This window comes from Podarcis raffonei, chromosome 5, assembly GCF_027172205.1.
Source record: "Podarcis raffonei isolate rPodRaf1 chromosome 5, rPodRaf1.pri, whole genome shotgun sequence".
NCBI lineage: Eukaryota > Metazoa > Chordata > Lepidosauria > Squamata > Lacertidae > Podarcis > Podarcis raffonei.
Genome location: NC_070606.1, coordinates 73,326,433 through 73,353,287, shown reverse-complemented (window position 1 = coordinate 73,353,287; position 26,855 = coordinate 73,326,433). Strand labels below are relative to the sequence as shown.

At 42.7% G+C, this 26,855-nt stretch overlaps 1 protein-coding gene across 2 annotated transcripts in view; it reads left to right on the top strand.

Annotated features, from left to right (window-relative positions):
* Positions 1-26,575, top strand: part of SPHKAP (SPHK1 interactor, AKAP domain containing) — an 84,868-nt gene extending 58,293 nt beyond the window's left edge. Inside the window, exons 4-12 of one of the 2 annotated variants that reach the window (XM_053390126.1) lie at positions 11,156-11,215; positions 11,869-12,003; positions 12,513-12,768; positions 13,076-16,838; positions 18,119-18,301; positions 20,170-20,256; positions 21,687-21,739; positions 21,829-22,013; positions 25,368-26,575. In XM_053390126.1, coding sequence (XP_053246101.1) covers positions 11,156-11,215; positions 11,869-12,003; positions 12,513-12,768; positions 13,076-16,838; positions 18,119-18,301; positions 20,170-20,256; positions 21,687-21,739; positions 21,829-22,013; positions 25,368-25,511 — 4,866 coding nt within the window. In that variant the 3' untranslated portion in view covers positions 25,512-26,575. Of the gene's footprint in view, positions 1-11,155; positions 11,216-11,751; positions 12,004-12,512; positions 12,769-13,075; positions 16,839-18,118; positions 18,302-20,169; positions 20,257-21,686; positions 21,740-21,828; positions 22,014-25,367 lie in introns of those variants that run through there. The other variant, XM_053390125.1, reaches the window with a different exon arrangement.
* The last annotated feature ends 280 nt before the right edge of the window (positions 26,576-26,855 follow it).

Here is a 26,855-nt window from a genome sequence, read left to right as displayed (position 1 = left end):
GCCCCGCTGAACTACTAATGGGTCGGTGCCTTGCAATCAGATTGGACCGCCTTCACCCCGATAGAGCTCAGGATGAGGTAGTGGTGGGGGAAGGCAGGAACCCCCGGACCTTCGAGGCCCAGGACCCAGTGTACGCAAAGAATTTTGGGGCAGGCCCAGCATGGGTACCCGCCACAGTCACCAGGGTCACTGGCCCCGTGTCGTACGAGGTGCTAACAGATGGGGGGCAATGCTGGCGCCGCCACTGCGACCAGATACGGCGACGATTCCCGGGAGAAAACCAGGAGGAGGAAAGGTCAGAGGAGTCCCAAGGGAACAGAGGGGCAGTGAGGCCCATAGAGCACGAGGGGCCAGCAGGAGAGGCAGAATCAGTAAATACAGAGAGGACCTGCGAGGCCGAAAGGACACCGGAACCAGAACCACGACTGAGCGAGCCGGTTGCGCCAGACCAAATAGCCCCATCACAGCCAGCATCCTTGGAACACGAGCCAGAACCTGAACCCCGGACCAGGGAACACCCCAGGCCGCAACGCACACGTAGGCCGCCGGCGTACCTCGAGGACTATGAATGCGACCTCCCGGGCAGGACTGGAACTTAGAGGGGAGGGGTGTTATGTACTGAGCTGAATAGGATCCAAACTGCAGCAGTCTGATTGGTCCTAGAACAATAGGATCCAAAAGGCAGCAGTCTGATTGGTCCTAGAACAATAGGATTCAGAATGCAGCAGTCTGATTGGTCCTAGAACAATGCAGCAGTATGATTGGTTGGCAGGAACTACCCAATCATGCTCCAGATAGAAGTGAATCCACAACCTGATTGGCTTACAGTAGAATTCCGGAATTAGCCAATCATGTGCAGCCCATTGTGTAAATAATGTATATAAAGCAGATACTTTGAGGGGACATTCATTCATTCCTCCTCACCACTACGAGCTGAATAAAGAGCATGAAATCACTTCGCGACTCTGAGTATATTTCATTAAAGTTTGGCAGTTTAGTACTATTTGCCGTCATGAGCAATACACAAACAGACCTGCTTCAGGTCCAATTTGCCCACAGTGTTCCGTGCTGAGAAAGGAACCTCATGAGATCAAGGCAAGGCAGGCAAGAACAAGCAAGTTGCCACCACATTCCTGTACCTTCCGAGTGGCAGTAGCATTTCCAGAGAGGGAGCAGTAGCAGTCAGCCAATCGGCTAGCCAGGTGAGAGCAGCAGGTGAGAGAGGCTGTAGGCTTGTGGTAGCAAGTAGATGGGCCTGGGGTGGCACTAATCCAGTGCCTCTTCCCATCTGCTGCCTGAGGCAAGGGGCTCAACGTGTGTAATGGATAGGCTGCAACTGAGTTTTACTGTGGGCAAAATGGCAAATTATTTCTTTCTTCTGAGCTGAAGGTTGATTGAGGAAAGAGCATTAAACACACTGCAACCTGATTTATAAGGACTGTACAGTCTTTGTTCTGAAAGCTCATCATTGTGAACGGCAAAAAGGAATGTCCAAGGGAATTGTGATGTTTCTCTTTGCAAGAAATGGCTCTTTCAATACGCAGTCCTACTTGCTTTCACAAATCTTTATGAGATTGATATTCCAGAGATCAGCTTGGCTTCATATACTAACAGTGAGCACATTTACTTGGCAGTACCTTCCATTGAAACAGGGTGGCGCTGTGGGTTAAACCACAGAGCCTAGGGCTTGCCAATCAGAAGGTTGGCAGTTCGAATCCCTGTAACGGGGTGCACTCCCATTGCTTGGTCCCTGTTCCTGCACACCTAGCAGTTCGAAAGCACGTCAAAGTGCAGGTAGATAAGTAGGTACTGCTCTGGCGGGAAGGTAAACGGTGTTTCCGTGCGCTGCTCTGGTTCGCCAGAAGCGGCTTAGTCATGCTGGCCACTTGACCCGGAAGCTGTATGCCAGCTCCCTCGACCAATAAAGCGAGATGAGCGCCACAACCCCAGAGTCGTCCACGACTGGACCTAATGGTCAGAGGTCCCTTTACCTTTACCTTCGATTGAAGCCAATTTATTCAAGATCCTTTACTCAGTGTAAATATTTTCCCCAAGAATCCTTTTCAGTCACATGTTGCCCTGCCATGCTCTCTTCAACTTTTACACCTCTTCGCATAGTGACCCCTTGCTTTTGTCCTTGAAGTGCCCTTCTCAAAATGTGCCAGTGATGCTTCTTAATTGGATAGATGGATTTGGTACGAAGACACAGTATGTTGCCTTCAGTAGAGTGTGAATGAGAGAATCTGAGTTCAGCAACAAACTTAATCCTGTTCTCCAGGCCAGCTGGCTAGTGTCTATTACTTAAGAGGCATAGATAGCTGTTTATCTGAAATGGGTGACCTATATAAAGGAAAGACTATGAAGCTACTTTTGTGACAGACTTCCTGCCTTCTCTTCCTGTAACTCAAGGTTACAGTTCCATCTGTCAGGAAGCAATGATATAAATAGACTGCAGTAAAAGTCATAACCTCTGTATGCTAACCTTTACCCTTGGAACTTGCACGTGGCAGGTTCAGAGAAGCCTGTCTTCCTGCTTCCCAGTTTTCACTTTGGACTGTTGGGTTTAAATGCAAATTTGTCCTGTTCTGGATTGGAGACAGGGCCTTTTTGAAAGTTCAGTGTTCCCTTTAAGTGGGGGTGTCTTTGCAAAAGCAGGTTCCTGAAAGCTAGGATCAGAGTCAATGGGAAACCAAAGGTAAGGCAAGAGAAGCAAAGACAACAAGGCTGCAGTCCTGTTCATGTTTACCTAGCAGTAAGCTCCATTAAGCTTGTGAGACTACAGGCAAGCAACACTTTGGGTGGCTTTCCACATTACTGAGGGTTACTTACACATCAGATGAGGAGATTTGCCACAACATAGGCATTCAGTAGATAGCCTTAGTCAAACCTATGTCCTTTACATTTCCTTATTTGTTTATTTTTTTTCTGTACAAAGGTTCATATTCTGTTTTATTTACAGATGTTTCAAGGTGGCTCACAATGGAAAAAGATAATAAAAGATATAATAGGCATAATAAAGTAAAAAGTAAAAAACAGTAGCCAAGAGCTTAAAATTAGTAACATACATAAATCTGCAGCCAGTTTAAAAAATCCACAGCACTAATCAAAAACCAAGGAGATGAGAAATCTTTAAAAGGACAACTCAGATGACATTAGCAGCCTGAGAGAACAATCTTTGCCTTTGCCTGGGAACTGTAGATTTTTAAGTGTGCTCAAAGCTGGATACCCCTATTCTCCACATTGGGCTATGATTTTCAGAGTGGTTTAACAATCAGACCCTCTTTCCAGGTAACTTATAAAAAATCCAGATGTCAGTTATGTTAGATACATCATCTGTTGTTAAAATATGATTGTAAACAGGAAGAGGACACAGGAAGTAGCATAAACATGGGATTTAAATTATGGGGGGAAACATCATAATTTTTCATTTAATACAGATGTAAGAAAAAAATTGGTGTGAAGTTATGGCACAGCGGTATTTAACTTCTGTAATTTACTGGAGCCATAAATCATATTCACAAACAAGTTAGAGGTGCAAAAAAGAGAATGGAACATATTAACATATGTGATGGACATTTAGCTTTGTACAAAAATACTGGAAGGTGGTTAATAGAATAATAACAAAATGGAAAGTTTTCTTGGATCCGGTATTGATATTTCTAAACTACATGTCACCTGTCATAAAAAAGAACACAAGGAACTTTCCTCCTATTTGTTAACAGCTGCAAAGATGGTATTGGCTCAAAATAGCATCACAAGTTGCGTTACTCCCTCCCTGGAAAAAAATGGCTTAATAAAGTTTGGTATTTGGCTCTATTGGCAAAAATAACGGTGTTTAAGAGCAATAATGGCAAGTGAATATAGAAAGCAGTTGTGGGGAGCGATAAATAAATCATATTGTCAAGAAAATATTTAACCACCTGCAAAAACAAATCCAAGTAGGTTTAGAATTCTCTTAGAAGAAATATATTCTGTTAATTTACATTAACTTGCAAATTATTAGGATGTGAAATATTAATTTTTTTCTGGAATAGAGTTTTGTTGATTATCAGTAATAATTGTCAAAAGATGAAATTTTAAAAAGAGAACTCTGAAGAAGAGAAGAGGAAGCTTTGATTTGGCTCATCAGTCTAATGGACAATGCAGGAACAGGCATAGATGCAGACAGTGCGAGGAAGCAGAGGAGAATTGTAATGAGAGGAGAGAGAAAGAAAGGAGAGCTAAAGAGCAGTGAAACAGCTATCCTGTTGTTTCTGCAACCAGGAAGCCGTGGCTTCTTCCAAGAGCCCAGCTGTATGAGAGACTGGTCCTCATTTCAGTCTCTTTTATTCCCCAGTGCTGGAACTAGGGAGACTTTGTGTGCCTAGTAAGTAGCCTGAACCCACTAAAGGCATCTTGTAATTGAATTGACCTGCATCTGGTCATGTCATCATCCTTAGGGGACCAAATGGAGACTGACTCATCTACCCTCATCAAACACTCCAAGGCTCAGCACAACATAATAGACCATGTTTGTGTTTTTGAGAACCAGCGAGAGGAGATTTGGCATCTGGCATCCTAGGTAGGAAAGGGGCTTGGCACAGGGCATGTGGTACTTAACTTCTGGCAATCTGGCAAGTGGAGGCTTGGTGTCAATTATCAAGGCACTACACAGCCAAGATTTATCAAAGACTGCAGATCCTGCACACATCTGCTCTCTTGCCTTTTCCCTATGAATTTCAATAAATCATAAATGCAATTCATTTTACTTGACAGGTCTGTGGCTCAGCACTTTAATGCCCATCAAAATGATTGGGGGCTGTTCTATAGGCTAGGGGAGCAGATGGCTTCAGTATAGCAATTTGCTGAAGACACCATTTTGCATCATCCTAAGAGACATCAGAAATAAGAACTGTGCTTCATTTTCGGAAATGAAACACTGGAAACTAAATTTGATAACACTTGGCCCTCTGCCTTTCTTGAGTGATTTCTGGGGTTGGATTTTGCTTTCCCCAAAAGGAAAATAATGCAAAACAACATTTTCATTTCTAGCCTTTAGCTGACTCCAGTTTCTGCAAAAGATGTTTGCCCAGACGCTGAAGGAGCTCAAGGGAGCAATGATTTTGAGAAGCTCAGTATTCAGTTATGATACTGTTGGGAAATCATTCTTATTTTAAGCCATCTTCCCTCACCCCCCTTAAAGTATAAAATCGTGCTGTGATCTCCCCCTACCATGTATCCAAATGAATTCAATTTGCTTCCAATCTGAACCGACAGAATTGAGATATGAAAATGAGTTGGCGAACGCTCCGCTTAGCTGGATGTGGTACAAAGGAAAATAACATGGTACCAGTCAATGTGAGCACACCATCATTTGGCTCTGCCACCTTGGTGCCCCCCCAACTGTTTTGGAGGACTGGCCATCAGCTGGCTGGGAGGGTACCGGGTCAGCAAAGGCTGGGCTAACTAGGCATGACTGATGCAGACCTCTGTCTCCATTAGAACTGTGTGATGCTATAGTACTATAGCAGGAGCTGGGGGTGATTTGAACCATGGGAGAGATGGGTGGGAGAAAGCCCTAGACTCTTCTCCAACTTTATCTTTGCTTTCCACCTTAAACCTTCCTTTTCCCCACTGCAAAGCTCCATGTCTAGCACTACCCACCTTTCTGAGGAATTCATTTGTCAAATAGGCAGTCCACATTTCCCTGTGTCTATAAAACTGCAGTCCTAACTGTGTTTACTCAGAAGTAAGTCCTATTGAATTCAATTAGGCTTACTCCAAGGTAAGTGGGGTTAGGATTGCACCCTAAATTTTTAATTCTATTTCTGTTTACAAGATACCAATTTCAGTAATTACCATTGCAGTATATTTCAGGGTAGTATAGAAGTGAAATTATCAGTAGATGTATGTTTTAATTCGGAATCCGAACCTCAGCCTTGAGGGACTAGAGAAGTCTCAATACCACTGTTAAAAGAAACCATGACATCTTCAGAAAGTCCTTCCCTGCACTAATCTGAACAGTTAAATCCATGTTGCATACTATTTAAGCAGCAAATTGACAAATATGTGATATTGCAACCAAATTTATTGCTGGCAGTAAACTTTTTGCTGTTTCTTCTTGCACTGAATAGAAATACGTATCCAGCAATTCAGATATCAATATTTTAGGAGGTAAAACACAGATAACGTGAATAAATTACAGTGGTACCTCGGGTTACATACGCTTCAGGTTACATACGCTTCAGGTTACATACGCTTCAGGTTACATACGCTTCAGGTTACAGACCCCGCAAACCCAGAAATAGTGCTTCGGGTTAAGAACTTTGCTTCAGGATGAGAACAGAAATCATGCTCCAGCGGCGCGGCAGCAGCAGGAGGCCCCATTAGCTAAAGTGGTGCTTCAGGTTAAGAACAGTTTCAGGTTAAGTACAGACCTCCAGAAAGAATTAAATACTTAACCCGAGGTACCACTGTATTCTATCTTTAGTGGCATTCTAGATCCTGGAGCTTTGCCTTTCAGCTTTCCATAAACTAAGATTTGGTTCAAAATGTTACAAAGAAGCAACATAAGCAGAAATTTAAGTGTCTTGGACCTTTGCTTTCCTTCTGAATACCTGAAATAGGACTTATTTCAGCCATGGTGAAATCCATGGTCTCTAAGTCATTTGCTCTGAGTTTTTAACACTTCTTAACCTTTGAACCAGCATTGCAGTCAGCCTGGATTTTGGCACACAGAAAACATTAGGTTTTAATTTGTAATTTGGTTACCCACTTCTAGATTATCACATAAACAGGACTTCTAGAATTCAGTAGTACCTTGGCACAACTTTGAACAGGGAGGGCAAGGAGAAAAAGCAGAGAAAAGCACTTAAATGTGGCCTGCTGAGTAACTATAGGTTAGCAACCTCTCAACAGGATCTATCATCCACTGGAGCAGCCTTTATAGCTGTCATCAGCCAATGATCTCCAGTATAAAAGGACAGAATCTATTTCTGTCCTTTTATACCGGAGATCATTGGCTGAAATGGGTACACAAATGCACTTCAATGCACAATTTCATGTATCTGATTCAATATTGTTTTAGGTGTGCATACAGTGCATTTACTAGATTAACAAACCGGATGAGAAAACAAGAAACAAATTTATGTTTTCCCTGGGACATAATGAAGCATACATAATTATGCTTCACATTTATATAGTATTTCAGAGTGTTCAAAGTGCTCGACTTAGCCTGATTAATGCTTACAGCATTAAAGAAGTCCTGCTGCAGCTACAACAACAAAGTTTTCAAATAGCAAGTAACATCATCATCATCATCATCATCAGTGCCCTTGCTCCTGAAATTGTTAGACCACTACCACCACCCTAATTTCCTGCTTGTGAATTTTGGAAGCAGGTTGTTTCCATTTAGCTCCAACCTACCCACATGATCAGGGATACAGTATCTAATGAAATAAGAACATAATGTCCCCAATCCAGGGAAATGTTCTTTTAGAGCAGACTAGCTGGTGCAGTTACTGAAATGAAAGCAAAATCAGCAGACTTCCTTATTTGTTCTGAACACAAACTGATTAAATGTAGAACTGAATATAGAGCCAATATAAAGACAGAAACTTATAATCTCTTTTTCAAACTAGTGGATCTTCCAGACCAGAACAGACCAAAGCTTTGGTGCACATGTAACCTCCACAGCTTCATCCGTAGCATGCATCTATCTTTACAAAGAAGTATATGAAGAGGAGGCACACCTTGAGTTAACATGAGTAACAAATAACAAGGTTCTACCATTGTAAGCCCCAAAAGTCTGTGGCTTATGAAAGTGCCACCTGTTGAGTTAATAATGCGAAACTTTGTATACATGATGAGATTGGTGAATGTGCCAAATTTCAAACCAATCTGCTAAAAATTACCGCAGGTGGCACCGTGGGTTAAAAGTGTCAAAAATGGACTGGAAAGGACCATTATTTAATGGCAATTTAATTGTTTCACCAACAGCTCACTGCACTGTTTCCTTGGAATTGTCACATGTGCATGTTTTTCACAGATTAGCAGTAACAGAGAACAGACTTTTTAAAAGCCCATAAAAGAGGATGTCCTTATGAACAATTCATTTAGTACCGAGTCCAGTACACGTTGTAAATAGAGCTGTGTTTTATAGCTGTGGGGTATCTTTATAGCTTTGACATTTACATTTCTAACAAGCAGCACTTCCTGGAAGTTAGCCTAGCGTAAAGCCTCACAGTTACAGTGGTGTGCACCATCCAACTTGACTCATATTTTAGTATATTTAAAGGGAATGTTATGTTGTTTATCCCAAAAAGTTACATAACTAAGGCTGGGTGAGGTGGGGTGGGGAATAAGCTTTTAAAAAGAAATATAAGGGTTTTTGGTTTGTTTGCCCTTTCTTGATTCTTCTTAGGAGGGTTGAATCTGGCCATCTGCTATGCAACCTGTTATGCAGATGGCCATGTTTTGTGCATGTGATAAGTTACATATTACACAGGCTTGAGTCAGTACTAGGTTAATGCAAAACCCAATATGCAAGAAATTGTTGCCATTGCTGCATTGTGAATGGCATACATCTTTTTCTTTGCCCTGCAGAAGCCCCTCCCCTTGATGTTCTGTAGCTTCTTCATTAGTATGCTGTGATCTGCCTGATCATTGGTTTATTCTTTTGGTGTATATGATAATCTCTTAACACCATTTTGCTGTGGAATGTCCTGCCTCACTGAAAGGTATTGGGTGAACCGACTTTCAGATTCTTTCCCATCATACAAGGCTATGGTCCTGTGTCATGTTCTAGCATCATTAGCAATGTTCTGTCAGCTGGTATTCTAATTGTTCCAATCATTTTTGATGCGGCAAGGTCACTGCAAAGCAACTCTTCCCTTTAGTTTTGCTTTTTTGTTAGTATTGCAAAATATGAGTAACTCTGCTTTCGGGACTAGGGACACGGACAGGGAACTTTGAACTCTCTGGGTGCTGGTGGGACTACAACTTCCATCATTCCTGACCATCAGCCATACTGGCTAGGGCTGACGGAAACTGGAGTCCAATGACATCTGTAGGGCCACAGGATCCCAGTGCCTGATTAGGGTTTCCATGTGCAAGTGTGTATGTGTGCAAACCAAGTTGTGGAGTGACTCTCTATAACAGCTAAGCATATCTGGTTGTTGGGGATAGTGGGCAGGAACTTTTCTGGTGCTGCCAAGGCAATAGAACACCCTTCCAAAAGAAATTGTCCACAACCCTTTTCTGCTCTCCTTTCAGCCGATAGTCAATGCTTTCCTTTTCAGTGGGGATTTTTCAGGACTCATTTTTTGCTGCCTTTCTCTCTGTTGTTTGTCTACTTTTAGCATCTTAATAGATTATTCATGTGTTTAGCTTATTGTTTTCATAATATGCATGCCATCAACTGCCTCGAGTTGAGGTATATTTGTCCGCGTGTTTAGAAAGTCAGAATGTAAATTTGGAAAACAGATAAACAAACTCTTTTCTTACCTACCATTGTGCCAGGTGAGTTGTGGCTGTGGCAGTGCACACCATTGCTTTGACTCAAGCTTAGGTCTCTTCTGAGCTTTGTATTGGATGATCAAGCAGCCCATACATCTTCGCTGCCTATAAACAGCTTTCAGCAGATACAGAACTTTCTCCCAAGGTTAAACAGGCTACTGGATTGTCTTGTGCAACACAAAGGAGCCTCACCTGTTTGAGGTAAAGTGACTTGCTCTGATGCAGCACATCAGCTTGGCCACCACTTGCCAGAGAGACAGGGAAAGTTATGCTTCGCTCCTCTAAGGAGCTATTTTGCGTCTTCAAACAGCATGTGGCAAGTAGGATTGCCTCATTGTTTGCTGCAGAGTTGGTAAATTGTCTTTGCCTAACTATAAACCATGCTTATGAGGCTAAAACTTGGGATCTGGTTAATATTTCATAAAATATACATCCGGCTTGATGATTTGTTTTTTTTTTTATAACAAACCAACCAACCCTGAAAGCTGTTTACAAAAAGAGTAAAACAATGAAATCATCAGTATTTTTTTTTAAAAAGATTAAATACAAGTATTTTAAACCTTTTTTTAAAAACAAACAAACAGTGGTAAGTTAAAAGCCAAGTTATAACCCACAGCATTCCACATTCTACATGTCTGGGTAGGCTTGCTGAAATAAAAATGTTTTTCATATGCATCAAGTAATTAGCTGCTCCTAAACACCCAAGACTATACAGACTTCTTCTTCATTTGTGGTATTTTATAGATCATAGAATTGTAGAGTTGGAAGGGACTCCGAGGGTCATCTAGTCCAACCCCTTGCATTCCAAGAATCTCAACTAAGGCATCTATGACAGATGGCCAACCAATAATGTCATTCAGTGTATTGCTAAGGAAGGATAATGGGAGGAGGGTTTGGGTGTAGAAGTACAAAACTCTTCTCTTTTCTCCTTTTCATGTGTTTTCTAAAGTGAATTTTTTCCACTGTAAGCATTTTGAAGTTGTGTTTCCAGCTCTCTGTGTAATTTGCTCTTTTAAAGCAAGCTTAATTATTCGCCTGCAAAGGAGAATAAGGACACCCTTAAGGGGAAGTATAAACATCATTGACTTTCCAAATTCCGAAAGAAAGAAACAAGGGGGAAAAGCTCCCATTAGAAACACTGCAATATTTGTGTCTAAAGAGGCTGAGGAAATCTGCAATAATTATATGCACCATCAGATGGTAGGAGGGTGAAGGAAGAAAGCAGTGGGCCATAAACTGGCCGGCTTTAGCATGCTTATTATGGGAAGCCCCTTCCCAAGAAAGTACAGCACAATGAGAACTGAGCATGCTCAGTATCCAATGAGTGCTTTCCGGGGTTTTTGTAAGGGGAGGATGGGGGAGTGTTGGAATACCCTAGGAAAGGCACAGCTCACTGGACAATGCAAACAAATAAAACTAATTTGGTTTTCTATGTTCCAGTTCAACTGAATACTTTATTTCTTTCCAGTGTGATTCTCCCAAGTGATGAACCACTTACCTTTGACAATCCTCTCTTTCATTGCAGAAGCTGATACGTTGCACAAATTGTTTAGGAAAAAAATAACCTTGGCTTTATTTCTGAATAGTTTCCTAGATACTTCTGTGGGAGTTTCAGAATCTTATCTGCTCTTTTCCTTCCTTTCTTCCTCTCCAATTGCAGGTTTGCTTTGTGAATCTGGATGCGCATGAAGGTAACTGCAGTGATGAACTAATGAAACAGGCAAGTGCTCTGCTAATACACACAGCGTGTGCAAATACAGAAGTAGCTCTTGCTACTCACAGGATAGTCAACAGAAAGATGAAGAGATGTCTCAACCACTACCCACCTCTGAGAGGGGGAATAGAAACACTGCTTTGAAACTGCCATGTATAATTACTGCAATTCAAATAGAAATACAATGCGTCTCACCATAGTGATGGTGGCCTGTGAGCCTGCTCAATCTTCTAACTCTTGGTGGTGGGCAATTTCTAAGCTCCTGCTCTCCTTTTTATGGTTTGTCACCTTTAAATCAGACTTGGACTTGACTGTCCTCAGAGAGGAGACACCTTAAAATAGACACTGTCCTCTGTTAAGCAGGAAACATGGCCACTCTACAAATGCATGGGGGGTGCATCTTTGTGAAGAAAGCTTATTATTTTAATGTAAACTAGAACACAGAAGCCAAGGAGTGAATGGGCCAGATGCCCATCCAGGGTTCTGTGCCCTGTATTCATCTACTTGTTTGGCAACTTCGGTTTGATAAGGGCTCCTACTGTCAATGTGAACGGCACTTTCAAGGGGGTGCCAGTGACTGCTTTTTCTTTCTTGTTTGATAGCATGGCTAGATAGAGAAGTGTGGTTCTCCTCTCATGCTCATGTTTCTTGTGCTTCAGAGGTTGATCGGGATCTCTCCAAATCTCCCAAAGCTTATCAGCTCTATGAATGTACAGCCTCCCAAAGAGAATGAAATCATCCTGCTGAGTGGATTGACTTCAGGGAGCCTTCAGGCTGGTTTTGAAGTACCCCAGGTACAGACGTTCAATCAGTCTTTGGGAATGCCTCCAGTGGTTGGATGCTAAAGGGAAAATGCCAGAAATACGGGAGGATGCATTCTAGCTAGCTAGCATACAGAGACACTCGTGTATAAAAAGAGTGTGGGTGTCTTTGGGGGAAAAAATACAAATACTCATTTAGATTCATTTACTTGGAAAAAATGGATATAAGAGAACACAAAAACAAAACTTTTCCACAGACCCTCACACATACAAACTTAATAATTATATTGTTTTATTATTTCCTAACCCTCCAGAGCTGATGCTGAGGAGACAGATAAGGAAGAGAAAGCTCCTTTATGTGCATGGGAGTCCATTGCGTCCATTGCATTACAGCCTATAAATGTTGCTGGTGCTGGTGGTCATGTTTTGTTGCGGAGCATAGCTAGGAGAAAATGAATATTATTATTTTTTGATAAAAAGTTATTTCTTTTCCGTTTAATTGCATCACTGGAATTTGGGTGTTTTTGTTCTTCTCTCTCCAGTGTTCTTGGCTGGCAGATGTCTGTCTGGTTCAGTGTGCAAGAGGAAACAGAAAGAACAGTGCAAACTGCATCATCTTTGAAATAAACAAGTTTCTGATTGGGCTGGAGCTTGTGCAGGAGAAGCAGCTGCACATCGAGGCCAGCATCTTAAAGCCTGAGGACGACACTAACTGCTCTGTGTCCTCAATAGAAGAAGATTTTCTTACAGCTTCCGAACACTTTGAAGATGAGAGTGAGGCCGATGAATATAAAAACGGTAAAATCTAGCTGGCTGAAAGTGAACCTGTCACAGTCTGTGCAGTCAAATACATAAGGGCTTGTGCTCATGTAAATAGCACTCGGTGTTAATTGGTGCATACATTTAATTGCTGCTTGAAAGCAATGAAATTAGAGGAAGATCCAAAATCCCTCATGCCATTAAATACCATTGCTCGCGAGATGGAAAATGTGGTCATTATACATGGTGATTGCACAATTCCTCTTCATGCTACTTTGGCACGTCCACTTTTCAGGACACGACGGCTGGTTTTCTAAAGGCTAACGTGTTGCTTTTCATTTTCCAGGTCAGGAAAAACTGAATGTCACCGAGTCCTCAGCAGAGTTGAAAAAGCACGGAGAGAAAGGACTTGAAAGCTTACAGTGCAAAAATCCCAGGTTGCCATTTGCTCTGGAAGCGAATTGTATTAACAAAGACAGCACAGCTCCTGCTAGGATTTCAAGCTCGTCTGATGAGGACTTGAACGGTGAGGGCGAAGACAGCGTTTTGCGAATTGTGGACAAAGCCAATAAGCATTGGAAATCTGGTATAGCTGGGAAATCTAAGCCATCCTCTAATACTGATGATCTGGAAGACTCTTCCAGAGGTGATACAGACAATTCGGATGTGTTGGAAGACGTGTTGTTGGCCGCAGCAACCAAGGAGGAAATTATTTCTCTGGATGATGCAGCAGAAGAACAAGACGTTCATTTAGACACCTTGGATTGTAGAGATGAAAGAACAGATAATCCCCCCATGCAAAATGAACAGGCCACAGCAGGTCAGTTCGCTACAAATTTGGCAGAGTCGGTCCTGCAAGACGCGTTCATCAGGTTGTCTCAGTCTACTTTTACCAAAGAGGCTGCCATCAGCATCTCTGCTGGTAGCTCCTTAACTCCAGCTGCATATGCAGCACAGGATGCAATGGCTTCGCGGCCATGGAACGAACTCCCCAAAATTGTCATAGTTCAGAGTCCAGATGGTGCAGAAAACACATCTGAATGGCCTGGATCTAGCTTACCAAATTTGTGTCCTTGGTCTGACGTTGAGCATCCCCGTGAAGCTGCAGACTGGTTGCAAGACAACAGTGGAGGCACTCAAAGTGCCTTGGAGGTGGCTTTGGCCTGTGCCGCTACAGTCCTTGGTACCATATCGAGCCCACATGCCACAGAGAAGCTCAAAAGAGAACAGGAAGCAGCGGACTCTCAAACAATTTCTAATGAAGTGTTGGAGGAAAACTCTCCCCAGGGCGTCAGTAACAGCCCACCTGTGGATTACTCATTCCCATCTGCCCTGTGCGGCATGACTCAAGTAGCGAGTGCTGTTGCAGTTTGTGGTCTTGGTGACAAGAAAGATGATAAGTATCCTGCAGCCTCCGGTGGACTCTTGTCTGCCGCAGAGACGTCGGCAGCCATCACTCTTCACTGTAGCATAGCCGTAGGGAGCAGCATGGAGAATCTGAACAATAGCGTTGCACAAGCATTATTCAAAGAGGCATCCTTAGTGTTAGCCAAGCCTGAAACGTACAGAAACCTAGGCGACTTTATGGAATCTGTAAATGGGAAAATTGTCCAGGCTGTGACAAAGCCCTCAGTTCCCCATTTGGAGGAAGTGATTGTTGATGAACTTGCCCAGAACTTGTCCAATGTTATTCTGAGACACTCAGTGGAAGAGGTCAGGAAGAAGCAGCTAAACACACAACCTGAAAGCAACATAGACCTCAGTACTCAAGATGTTTTTATTGCAACTGCAAATAAGCTGCTTTTTGATGTGCTGTACTTCACTTGTAAGAAAATGAGCGATATCACACAGCTCACTGAGTCTTTAAGTACTTTTGCTGAAGATAATCTTAGCTGGCAGGTAATGGAAAGCCAACCAAGGGAGTCTACAAATGATCTATTACAACCATTTCCAGACGACTCTGATAATAAGCCTTCTAGTACTTTTTGTGGCACTAGCCCTAACATTGGTGTTGTACCCACAACAAAAGACGTCAAAGAGGAAGTTGTGCTGGAGACCCGGGAATCGGCCGCACCTCGTGCAGCTTCACCACCTAGGGTCAATGCCCATAGTTCACCTTCTGGAAAAACGTCTCCCAAAAAAAGGTATTTGAAAAGAACTGCAAGAGAGTGCTACAAATCCATACATCCCAGTAGCAGCAATCATACAAAGAAAGAACTCCGGTCGTTTACCGGCAGAGAAGACACAACGCTAGCCAATGAATGCAGACATGGCATTCAGGAACATCCATCTTCCAACACTGCACCAAGCACAGAAAGTCATGAAAAGCATGTGTGTGGTGACACATGGCACAATGAAGCCCAACTCAGCCTCCCCTTATTGGGTAATCAGGGTTTGTTGCCTTCCCAACCTCTGCTACAGTTGAAGCATCCAGCAGATAAATACTGTGTAGCAGATTTTGCAGAGGAATTGGCAGAGACGGTGGTCTCTATGGCAACGGAAATTGCTGCCATTTGCCTTGACAATTCAAACGGCAAGCAACCTTGGTTCTGCGCGTGGAAAAGAGGTGGCGAGTATTTGATGCCCCAAGCGTTGTCATGCCGAACCATGAAAAGGAAGAAGGAGGCACAGTCCAGTGGATCGGTTGTGAGAAAGCATCGGCCGCCCAGGCTTAGTGAGATCAAGAGGAAAACGGATGAGCACCCTGAGCTAAAAGAAAGGCTTATGAACAGGGTGGTGGACGATTCCATTAACCTTGATGACACACTGGATCCATGCAATAGCTTTGCCAATGAAGTAGCTGCTAAAATTGTGAATTTGGCTGAGTTCTCTGTGGCTGATAATGCGTGGCAAAGCCCAAACCACCCTCGAAATAGACTGCACTGTGACAGATGGAGCAGAGTCAATGCATCCAGCTGTGAAAGCATTCCCGAGGAGGACTCCGATTCCAAAGGGTCTGCAAATACTTTGGGTCTCACAAACACTTTAGGGCAGCCAATAAGCAGGACCAGCTCTGTCTCCAAACAGTCCAGCTGCGAGAGCATTACAGACGAGTTTTCAAGGTTTATGGTCAACCAGATGGAAAATGAAGGTCGAGAGTTTGATTTACTACTTGACTACTATGCTGGGAAGAATGCAAATAGCATCTTGACTTCTGCAATGCAACAAGTTGCCAAGAAAAATGGCCACCTCAACGTGAGGCCAAGTTGCCCATCCAAACAGTCCAGCACAGAAAGTATAACAGAAGAATTTTATAGATATATGCTGAGGGAAATTGAAAAGGAAAATAGAGAGAATGTGTCTTCTGCTAGGAGTGCCAAGGACTGGAGTAGCAATTTATTACCTCCTTCCCAACGCTCACCTTTTTGTTTCAGACAGTCCTCGATGCCTGATAGCAGAAGCTCGGCTTCAAGGCTAACAGTGAATGTGCCCATAAAAGCAAATTCATTAGACGGCTTCTCTCGCAATGGCCACAGGGATTCTTTAAGTGTAGAGCCAATCAGCACAGCTTCCTCTTCAGGGCTTTGCAAATCAGACTCTTACCTGTACCAAAGATGTAGGAGTGATCAGGCAACCAACATGCTGATTCATGAGACATGGGCGAATTCCATCAAAGCTCTAATGTGCAAGAACAAAATAATAGCAAATGATGCAGAAGTTTCTGAGCTTGACCAGCGTCCTCACGACTCCCCACCGCATGTTCAACAGTATGCAAACAGGCTGGCTGCTAATATTGTTGAAAGCGGGAAGACTTTAATTGTCCATCACCAAGATTCTGCAAACAGAGATCACGCAGCAGACAGCAGCCATGTCCCAATAGGGATGCAAAAAAACTGTAAACCAATAGGAGACAGAATAGATTTAGATGTGAAAAAACCACATTCTTCATCCCCTGGATTTTTTCCTACCAACCATACAAGCTGTTCTGTATGCCTAAGGGAAGTGCCTTTAATTCAGATAGAAACAGAACAAAGAGAAGACCTTGACGAAGTCTCAGAACCATTGGCAGAAGTTAACGTGGCCTCTGGGAAACCAAGGGGGTATCTCAGCAAACAAAAAGGTGTGGAAGCAGATTCAGGAAGGCACCTCGATTCCTCAACAAACAGCAGGTAAGTTTTATAACCAGATTGAAAGCATGGGGCCCTGTGCCTGATAAACCTGTGGAGCACCACACATCTCCCCATACACAGAAATGTAGGCACGTGCGCGCACACACACACACAACAGCTCCCTCCATCTCTATTCTACTGTACCCCTTAAAGCTGAATTACGCTTTTCAAATCTAAGGACCCTAATTTGCAAATTTGCATATCTTATGTCTTATGCTCCCTCCCCACTCAAAAAAAGTTAAATGTCATAACAGAATCTGTAGCTACATATGACACGTTTATAAGGCATGAATACAAGAATCCTGCACTTATTTGGAAGCACTGAACTCAATGGGGCTTATTTCTGATAAGACATTATAAAATTATACTGTAAGGAAAGCCATGACGGGCTTTATAGCTAGCCAGTGCGTGAGCACAGGTTGCAAAACATACTTTTTTGCTCTTCCATTTTGCTTAAAATCTGGAGCATAATCTCTACTCCTCAACCTTGCCAAAATAATCTGTTACATTCCCCTGTTGTAAAGATCTGGCTAGGCAGACACTCTGTTATTATTGTAAATGATCTAGATCTGGACCTCCATTATGACTCAATCCCTACTAAGTAGTTTATATTAAGTTTATCAATTTATCCCTTTTCCAATAAGCTGCTGGTGGCTGTGGATTCTGAGGTGTGCTGCCCTGCCTTGCACATTTCTTCTTTGAACTCCAAAATCACACAGACTTGTGAAGGCTAAAGAGCTCTCGGTTTCATATTGTGCGCAGATTTAAGACTATGGAAATACTCCAGTCACCACCCACCGCACATTAGATATTGGAGGGCAAGCATTGTTACCGAGAGAAGAACTTCTAAAGATGAGCTCGGCTACATGCAGCAAGAAATAATGTTCCTGCTTTATGCTATGTTCCTTCCCTAGTCTTCTCCTTTTCTCTGCCCACTGAACCACATTGGACTTTGATTTTGCCAGACAACAGATGTAGAGGGAGGATGGGTGACAGGGACCAGGAGGGAACGGATCAGAAGATGCAGCAGTGCAATCCCCATGTTGCAATTTACCAGCCCTGTTGGCAGCAGATTCTATATATGTGCCCCCTTTAATATCCAAAAAGGCAATAAAAATCTATTAGCTGGTGGTGTTCCATGACTTGCAAAAAATAAAATAAAATAAAGAATGGTCCAAGTGATTTGGTTGACCGATACAACAGTGCTTAGGAGCAGGAAGAATTTCCCAAGAGATTTCTCCTTGCTTTATCAGAATCTTTCCTTTCATTTCCCCAATCAGCTTAACTATACGCAGCGATCCTGAACCTCAAGCTCCCAAGGAGGCCAAAGCGGTGGAAGAGTTTCCAGTCCCTCCCAGCAGCAGTGATGAAAGCACAGGTAGCAGCTGGTGCCAGCTGGCAAATGACGAGGACAATCCTGAGGATACAAGCAGCTATTTGCAACTCAGCGAGAGATCTATGAGGTAACCACATGCCCCTTTTGAGCCGCAAGGGGTATAATCACCAGCATAAACGTTTTGATTGTCATTGGCTCAGAATGAATGTAGCTTGAGTGTGTCCAAAAAGAGGACTAGCTTTCATACGGTGCTGCAGGAGGCCTCATTAAGTATTTGGAAACCATGGAAAGAAATTGCCACCCAACCCTAAGCAATCACTTCCTGTTCCTGCAAGGATAACACCATCTGAGAAGCTAATTTGAGTCAATCATGGCTCATTTGTCAGTTCCATCTGGGTCATTTACATCTAACACTGTTGTACTGAGTTCTCATTCTCTATTGGCGTGGACACGATTGAAAACTAAGGACTGGACAAATTACTGTAGCAGGACTTCTTTCTTTCTTTCCTAGCATCTAAGTATTATCATATCATTGCAAGCTCTTAGAGTCAACAGTACAGTTTCAAGATGGGAGCTGTAGGTCCATTATAGATTTGTTATGATCTTGAAACTGGATTCAGTAGAACTACTCAGTCTGTAAGGAGAGAAAAGCCCTGGAGAATCCAGTTCTCTTTGGGCAATTTGCCTCATTGCTCATCAGGTGTTTCTGACTACTCAAATCTAAATCTCTGCTGTCACTGCAGTCTAAACATAATTGCCAAGTTCACCACCACTAAAAGTCATTAGTTGGTTGAGATCTCACTATAGGTCATCTGTTCCAAGAAGTCAAAAAATGAGTTGAAAATCACGATTGAGATCCCACTGTTGTTTTCAGTCTTTGCATGATATGACTCACAGCCAGTGTGGTGTACTGTTTATAGTGCCAGTGTAGGGCTTATGGGACCAGGGTTCAAATCTCCACTTGGCCATGAATGTGACCTTGGGCTAGTCACTGCCTCTCAGCCTAACCTACCTCTTAGGTTGTTGTGGGGATTAAATAAGGAGGCAGAGAACCACGTATGTTACCTTGAGCTCCTTGGAGGAAAAGATGAGATATAAATGCAATAAATTGATTTTTTAAAAAAATCTTGTGTTTGAGGCTGGAGACAATAAGAGGCGACAAATTATAAAAAACACGGCAAGACATCAAACATTTAAAAATTTCCCTATACAGGGCTGCCTTCAGATGTCTTCCAAAAGTCATATAGTTGTTTGTCTCCTTGACATCTGATGGGAAGGTGTTCCACAGGGCGGGCACTACTACCAAGAAGGCCCTTTGCCTGGTTCCCTGTAACTTCACTTCTTGTAGTAAGGGATCCACTAGAAGGCCCTTGGAGCTGGACCTCAGTGTCCAGGCTGAACGATGGGGGTGAAGGCACTCCTTCAGGTTTGCAGGGTCGAGGCCATTTAGCACTTTAAAGGTATAAGTGTACTCAACATTATCTCTGGCTACACTGTGATGAGTCTTAGGGTTTTATATAATATGGCAACCACTTGATGACACAGTATCAAGTGATAATTAGCACATATATGAAGCAGCCATCATGACTCAAATACCACCAAATGTTCACATCCCCTGACATCACTTTCAGGACAACATTCTGCCACTCATCAAGTGATGAGACATCAAGTGATGTAACCAGACTTTACATAGCATGTTTTGCTCTGAGCTGAAATGGAATCTTCATTTTGCCTTACCAAACCCTCAGCTTAACACTTGATTCTTTCTCTGTCAGTTCATAGCACCAATAGATGTGTAACTGTTGTGTATTGTTTGACTAAATACTTCCCCATCTTTTGTGTTGCTGGTAACAAATTGCTGAGTCAGGCAAGAACTGTGTGCCCTTGTTCTGAGAAGCAGAAAAGCAGCCGCTCTGTCCGCCGCTTTGCTTAACAATGTCTTCAAGTGCATGCTGGTGCAGACTGGCATTAATACTTAAATTTTTGCATCGTCAGCAATGGCAACAGCAGTACCACTAGCAGTCTTGGCATTATGGACCTGGAAATTTATCAGGAAAACATGCCATCTTCTCATTCAATTAAGTAAGTAGCTGCTAAGGTGACCTCTGATCTTGGGAAGCGCTGCTCCATTTCAGCTGAAAACCATTCACATCATCCAGAATGTGCCAAGCGACTCCTGTGCCTCCATTATTCATCCAGCTGCTCTCTTTTCTTGCTGCCGCTTTAACTCCCATCAGTGATGGTTACAATACAAAGTTAGTTATTTCCATTAAGTGGTGATCAATTATTTCCATAAAGTGGTGTCCACATTTTCCAGTTGCCCACCACATTCACACTTAATTTCATAGTGTGCTCCAAAGTGCAGATTAGCTGCACTTTGCCCTCATTCTCTAAATATACTGTTGCAAACACAAGGTGTGAATTTCCCCCCTGAAATGTTAGAAGCCAGCAGTTTCAGTTACAGTTTCAGTAATTGCTATCTCTGGCAAGCAGCCATCTCTTTCTGATATAAACAACTGCCTACAGCAAACACAGGCCCTGGTTGAGCAGCACATTTGTGTGTTTATTTCGAAGGTTTGTACCCCACCATTCATTCAAATGATTTACAACAGGTTGTAATATATATATATATAACTATAAATCTCACGCACATGCACAACCCAGCAACCTTTAGTTTTCTAGCTAATGGACAGGGCCAGAACACGCTTTCCTTTGGGCACCCAGCCCCAGGGAGCTAGGCATTGAATCAGAAAATTCCTTCCGGCAGGGAGTGGGTTGCAAGGTTGCTTCTCTGACCAGTGGATTGGGCAAGGCTGGTCTGACAGACTTCCTTATGGGCTCTGGGCAGTGGCAGAGACCTTAGTGAGCTTGCCCTAAGGTCTGTGCACCCAGAATAAAATGAGCTGTAGTTCAGGGGCACAGCACATGATTTGCATGCAGAATATCCCAAGTTCACTCCCAAGCTGGGGCTGATAGAAATTGTACTCTAACATTTGGAGAGCACCACTATGGCTTCATGGTACAATGGCATGTGAAGATATTTTTGAAAGGGAAGGAACCAGAATTCCTTTTATGGGGGGAAGATCCCCACAGAATTTTTGATCCTCAGTGTTCCTAAAAAATATTTTAAGTCACCCTGAGCACAGTGCATACAGTGGGAGGGTAGATACACAATTTATGAAATAATATCAACTTGATAGCCTTAAAACTGAGTACTGATGCTTAAACCTCCTGTCTATAAGGCTCTGTGACTAATGAGATTTCACAGGATACTTCAGAGTTTCAAAGGGCTTTGAGTTTGATACCTTGGTAGCAAATGATAAAAACATAAAAGATCCCTTAGTGTGAATGCTGATACACATACCCCAAAAGCAAGTTCATTTTAAGTGTAGAAATCAAACTGCAGCATCTCAGGTCCCTCTCTGAAATCATTTCAGCTTTCATGAATGGATGTCAGGCCATGTTGCAAAGTTATATACAATAATCTTTTCTTGTTCTTTTTGTTTCTTAAGCGAATTAGTAGATGAAAACACATTCCACAACAAAATGCCAGAAAAGGTAGAAGGTAAGTTGTATGTCGTAAAACAGGGTGTAGGAACTCGTTTTGTTTTGCCTGCAAGCACTGGGAAAATGATGGTGGCATTCTTTCCTCAGAATGCGCTTCTGGCTTATCCACCGGAACAGCCAATGGGCAAAAGGATCTCTTGGTGATCAACTTTGACCTGGAACCAGAGTGCCCTGACGCAGAATTGCGTACCACCCTTCAGTGGATCGCTGCATCAGAGCTTGGGATCCCCATGATCTATTTTAAGAAATCTCAGGAAAATAGAATTGAAAAGGTATGGCTCTCTGTTGCAGAAGAAAAATGATGGCAAATGTGGGGTAGCACCCACTGACAGGCAATATTTGAAGAACTGAGACCATCATGTTTTCTTGCCATAGGTATTAGAGTAACATTTGAAATATACTGCCCCACATTTATATCCCACTTTGCCTGCACAAAGGTCAAGGTGACATATATTATTCTTCCCTCTCCCCATTTATCCTCCCAACAACCCTGTGAGATGGTGTATGCATAGGGACAGTGACTGGCCCAAGGTCGTCCACTAAGCTTCACTATTGGGTGGGAAGAATGAAATACAAACCTGTGACAGAAAAGCCATTCAGGAATGACCTTATAATTTGGATGCCACTCTGTGCTACATTAAGGTATCGCAAAAACCTGTGCAGTCACAGTTGTGGGGCACAGAGGCCCCTGTAAACTAGGCTTGCTCTAGTATCCCAAGCACTGAGATGCATAGCAGGAGTTTAGCAGGGCAATCAATGTGGTGCCTTCCAGAAGCCCTGGCCAGCATGACCAATGGTCAGGGGTGATGGAAGATGTAATCTAAGGACATCTGGGTACCATGTTGGGTACCTTCAGTTTAAGCCATCTTGGCTTGTGAAATTAGATGGGATGCAAATGTTTTGTCTAAATAGATATGAGTTCCCTCTTGCCTTCAACAGGGATGGAGCAGGTACTGCACAAGGTCTTGTCTTGGATCCTATGAGCTGCTGTGTCAGGACAAGAGCTCATAGAATCAAGCCCTGGATCTTAAAAAAAAAAGTGTGTGAGAGAGAGTTGGTATTAGGTACAGCTGAGGCATTGTTTAGTATTTTCTAAGGCAAAATATTTGGGAATCTTCAGCAATAATTTAAGCTGCATTCAGTAACAACTGCCGAAATTGTGTCCCATTATAGAAACAGCTGTCAGCTTTGCCATATGCCTCTGTAAATACTTTAACCAATTCCTAAAACACCCCAGAAAGCGATGAAACACATCCTGCATGAAAGCCTGCCCTTGGAAACAGCAAGCCTAGTTGAACATCTTTAAAATATGTGCTTAAGTTTAAAAGACCACATGTAAATGGCAATTTGTCCTGCTAGCTACGGAGGCACAATAAATTCCTCCCTTGTTTTGAAAGTGGAGTGATGAAGCCTAATCAGATATTGATTGTGAAAAGTAAAAAAAAAAAAGGAGAAAGCGCTAATTTCCATTTGCAAACCAAGGGCCTGGGTGTGTGGTGTGATGATGCTCTTCGTTTCAAATAATAGCAAAGCACAAAAGTGGACAGTATAATATTTTCCCCCAGCTGCTTGTAAATCTAAAGGAAGGTTTTTAAACACACACCAACACACAATTGGTATGCAGTAAAATCAATGCATTATTGTTCCTTCTAGATTTGACTTCCAATGACAATGAGTTCTGGGCATTTTAGAACCCCTTCAAACTAGGATGTTTTTGCACATATATTCTGCAACACATCATTAACACAGTAAGAGTTGCATTAGTGGCAGATTTATACAGGATAACATTCCGCTTTACTAGTTGTAAAGTGATGCTTCCACAATGCATCATTGCTATCTGGAAGGACACTCTTGCATTACAGCACAACAAAAGTGGGAGAGGAAATAAACGGGAACGTTTGTGGTATAAAAACTTCCAGGAGTTCAGCAAGAAGTTACAGGACCCTGCCCTGATTGGAAATGGAGCAGTATGTCTGTAGGCACAAAGCATATTTAAAACAGAATCGTGCATAACTACCTTGGCAACATCATGAGCACAAATCCTCATGAATGCACAACAAAAAATAATGTTTGGAGGGACCCTTGAAGATTTATGGGTACTCTACTACTACTACTACTACTAATAATAATAATAATCATAATAATTTAATAATAATTTATTATTTATACCCCGCCCATCTGGCTGGGTTTCCCTAGCCACTCTGGGCGGCTTCCAACAAAATATTAAAATATAATAGTCCGTCAAACATTAAAAGCTTCCCTAAGCAGGGCTGCCTTCAGATGTCTTCTAAAAGTCTGGTAGTTGTTTTTCTCTTTGACATCTGGTGGGAAGGCGTTCCACAGGGCGGGTGCACTACTACATACACACACATCTAGTTCTTGTAGCCACAGGCAGGCGGAAAGGGACTTCAGTGATGATGCTGGTGGACCAGCTACCGCATGTACAGACCCCTTCTACAAAGAAAATGCAACGTGCTTGGAGAGAGGACAGGGGTGGGGACGTTCCCCTTCAGGCCTAATTTGAGGCATTTCTGTAGGGAATACAACCAGATGATCTGGTGCAATACAGATTTCTCTGGTCTGCCCATTGTTCAACCACCTCACTGCACTACCTGAGTGGAAATTTTCATGTTGGTGCTCTAGGTTTGCCATTGGGTGTTCTTCCACGTAACAATGCAACACAATGAGCCTGAGGAGTAGATGTCTATAACATCTCTCCCCTCGGGAAGCATGACAATTTGAGGATTAGATTCTAAGTATGCTGCCAACACTGGGGCAGCCTGAGCACAAAAGAACTCTTATTTGAGACTCCTCATTCCCCCTGTCCCTCATGTTCAGGTGCGTGTGCGCCATTGCTCAAGTAGTCAAAAAGCACCACTCTTAAAAAGGAAGAAATGTTTTTTTAAAAATAGGGGAAAACTCCTGGGGGGAGTCTAAGACAGCTAATGAGAAGGACGTGTACTCAGTTACCATGGAATTCTGACTGTTTGCCAGGCAAGGGGGTGGGCAGAATTGGAGGAGGAATGGAGTTTCCAGGAGGAGAGCAATGCTAGTTTGTAACCTGAACGGGATCTTCCACCCTGCAACATTTTGTGCAGAAACCACCGTATTTACTATTTGCATTGTAAATTCCTAAACATAGCTTGCCTCCTATTCTTAAACCAAAGCTTTCCCCTCAGGACTGCTTCATACAACCATTTAAGTATCAATTGATTTCTCATTACTTAGTTACTTGTCAATTGATCAACAGCTGATTCCACTCAGAGGTTTTGCTGTGGAGGTGGCAGGAAAGATCAAACATGATTGGCCTGTGGTCACAGGATCATAGAGTTGGAAGGGACCCTGCCATCTAGCCCAACCCCCAGCAATGCAGGAATATGCAGCTGTCCATATGGGGAGTGAACCTGAAAACGTTGGCATTATCAGCAACCTGCTCTAACCAACTCAGCTGACTCATTCTCACATGCACAAGTCCTCACTTGATTCTGTAGTCAATGAGTGATGAACAATTAGAGCAGTGTGTGAGCCAACCCTCCTGGATTCATATAGTTACAGTGAAAAGGAGAGAACCTAATTGGATGAAACCAACTCTTATGAGTAAACATTTCCCCCCCCCCTTCCTCCAGTTTTTAGATGTTGTGCAGCTTGTCCACAAGAAGTCCTGGAAAGTGGGCGATATCTTTCATGCCGTGGTACAATTCTGCAAACTCCATGAAGAAAGCAGAGAGCGGACTCCGAGCCTGTTTGACTGGCTACTCGAGTTGGGATAAGAAACCTCGTTACACTTTTTTTCATTTTTAATCCATTTTAAGTGGCAGTGATTTGTGAGTGGCCCTCTTTTTCAAAACATCAGCACATAGAACTGAGCAGAAATGCACAAACTCTGCTGTGGGGCTGTTTTAGAGCTGTGCACAGGAAAGAAACTGGTGGGTGGAAAGGAAAGACCTGGAGTATACAGTTGTATCACATGGGGAACCTTGCGTTGGAGGACAGGGGCGTGCGCATTTTGAATTGACATTTGTGGAAACCGGAGGAAAAAACAACATCTGTTTCCCGTAATCAAACATACATACATTTCTGTCGGCTATATGTATTGACTGACAGTGAAATCACACAATAACAAAGGCATTTTTAAAAGAGAGAGAAAGAGAGGTTAGTATTTGTTGTTTGACTACACTAGCGGTTTGCAGAATTGCGAGGCAAATGAATACGTAGGAGGATATGCCTCTCAATGAATTCTGTGTAATTATGTTTTCAAATTACTCCAGAAGAATAGAAAGAGGAGCCTGAGCTCTTGAACTGTGTCACAAAGAAGCGACATTCGCAAGCTGTTGAAATTCCTTTTTAAAAGCCGTTCGCCATTCGGCAGGCATATATGTTCTGCTGAAAGGAACAAAATTCAGGTTGGCAGGTTTTCATGCAGGTCTTTAAAACTCTTTATCGTGTTGTGTTCTTTCCCTGCAGTTTTCAGAGGCTCTGTGCTCCAGTGAATGCTAATATTGGACTGCTCATTAACAGATTTGAGTCCCACACACAGCTTTACTAGCAACTCGCTGTGAGACTGTGGGCAGGTATTGGCATTTCTAAGCCTCCCCTTTCTTTCACCTGGAATGGTGATTCACATCCTTTGTAAAGTTCGTTACAATCTGCGAATGAACAGTTGCTTTTAAAGGAATTCAACTTTACTACTCAAATTTTACAAATTGATTCTATGCAGATTTATTCAGATGCTAAGTTCCACTGAGCTCAACAAGCCTTACTCCAAGTAAGTGCTCATGATTTACAATCATTTGGTCTTAACTGCTGCCCTCAAATTGGTTTAGCTTAGGGCAGCCTCATAAAGGATGTGACTGTGAAAGTTTTTTATCCTAAAGAGGGAAACACCAAAGCAAGGGAAAAGGGGTGCCTATTAGGCAGGAATATTTCTTCAAACTGCCTCAAGTATTCTAAAGAATGTGAAAGAAAACTTTCCTTCAGAAGCAATCTTTAAAAACCTGGGCTCCAAAATATACTGAGCTGTGATGAATTGTATTAGATGGCACTTCTGAGAACAAGTTTCTCCTTTTTCATTATTCTTTTTATACTGATAGAATCATGTGATTATCAACACTTTA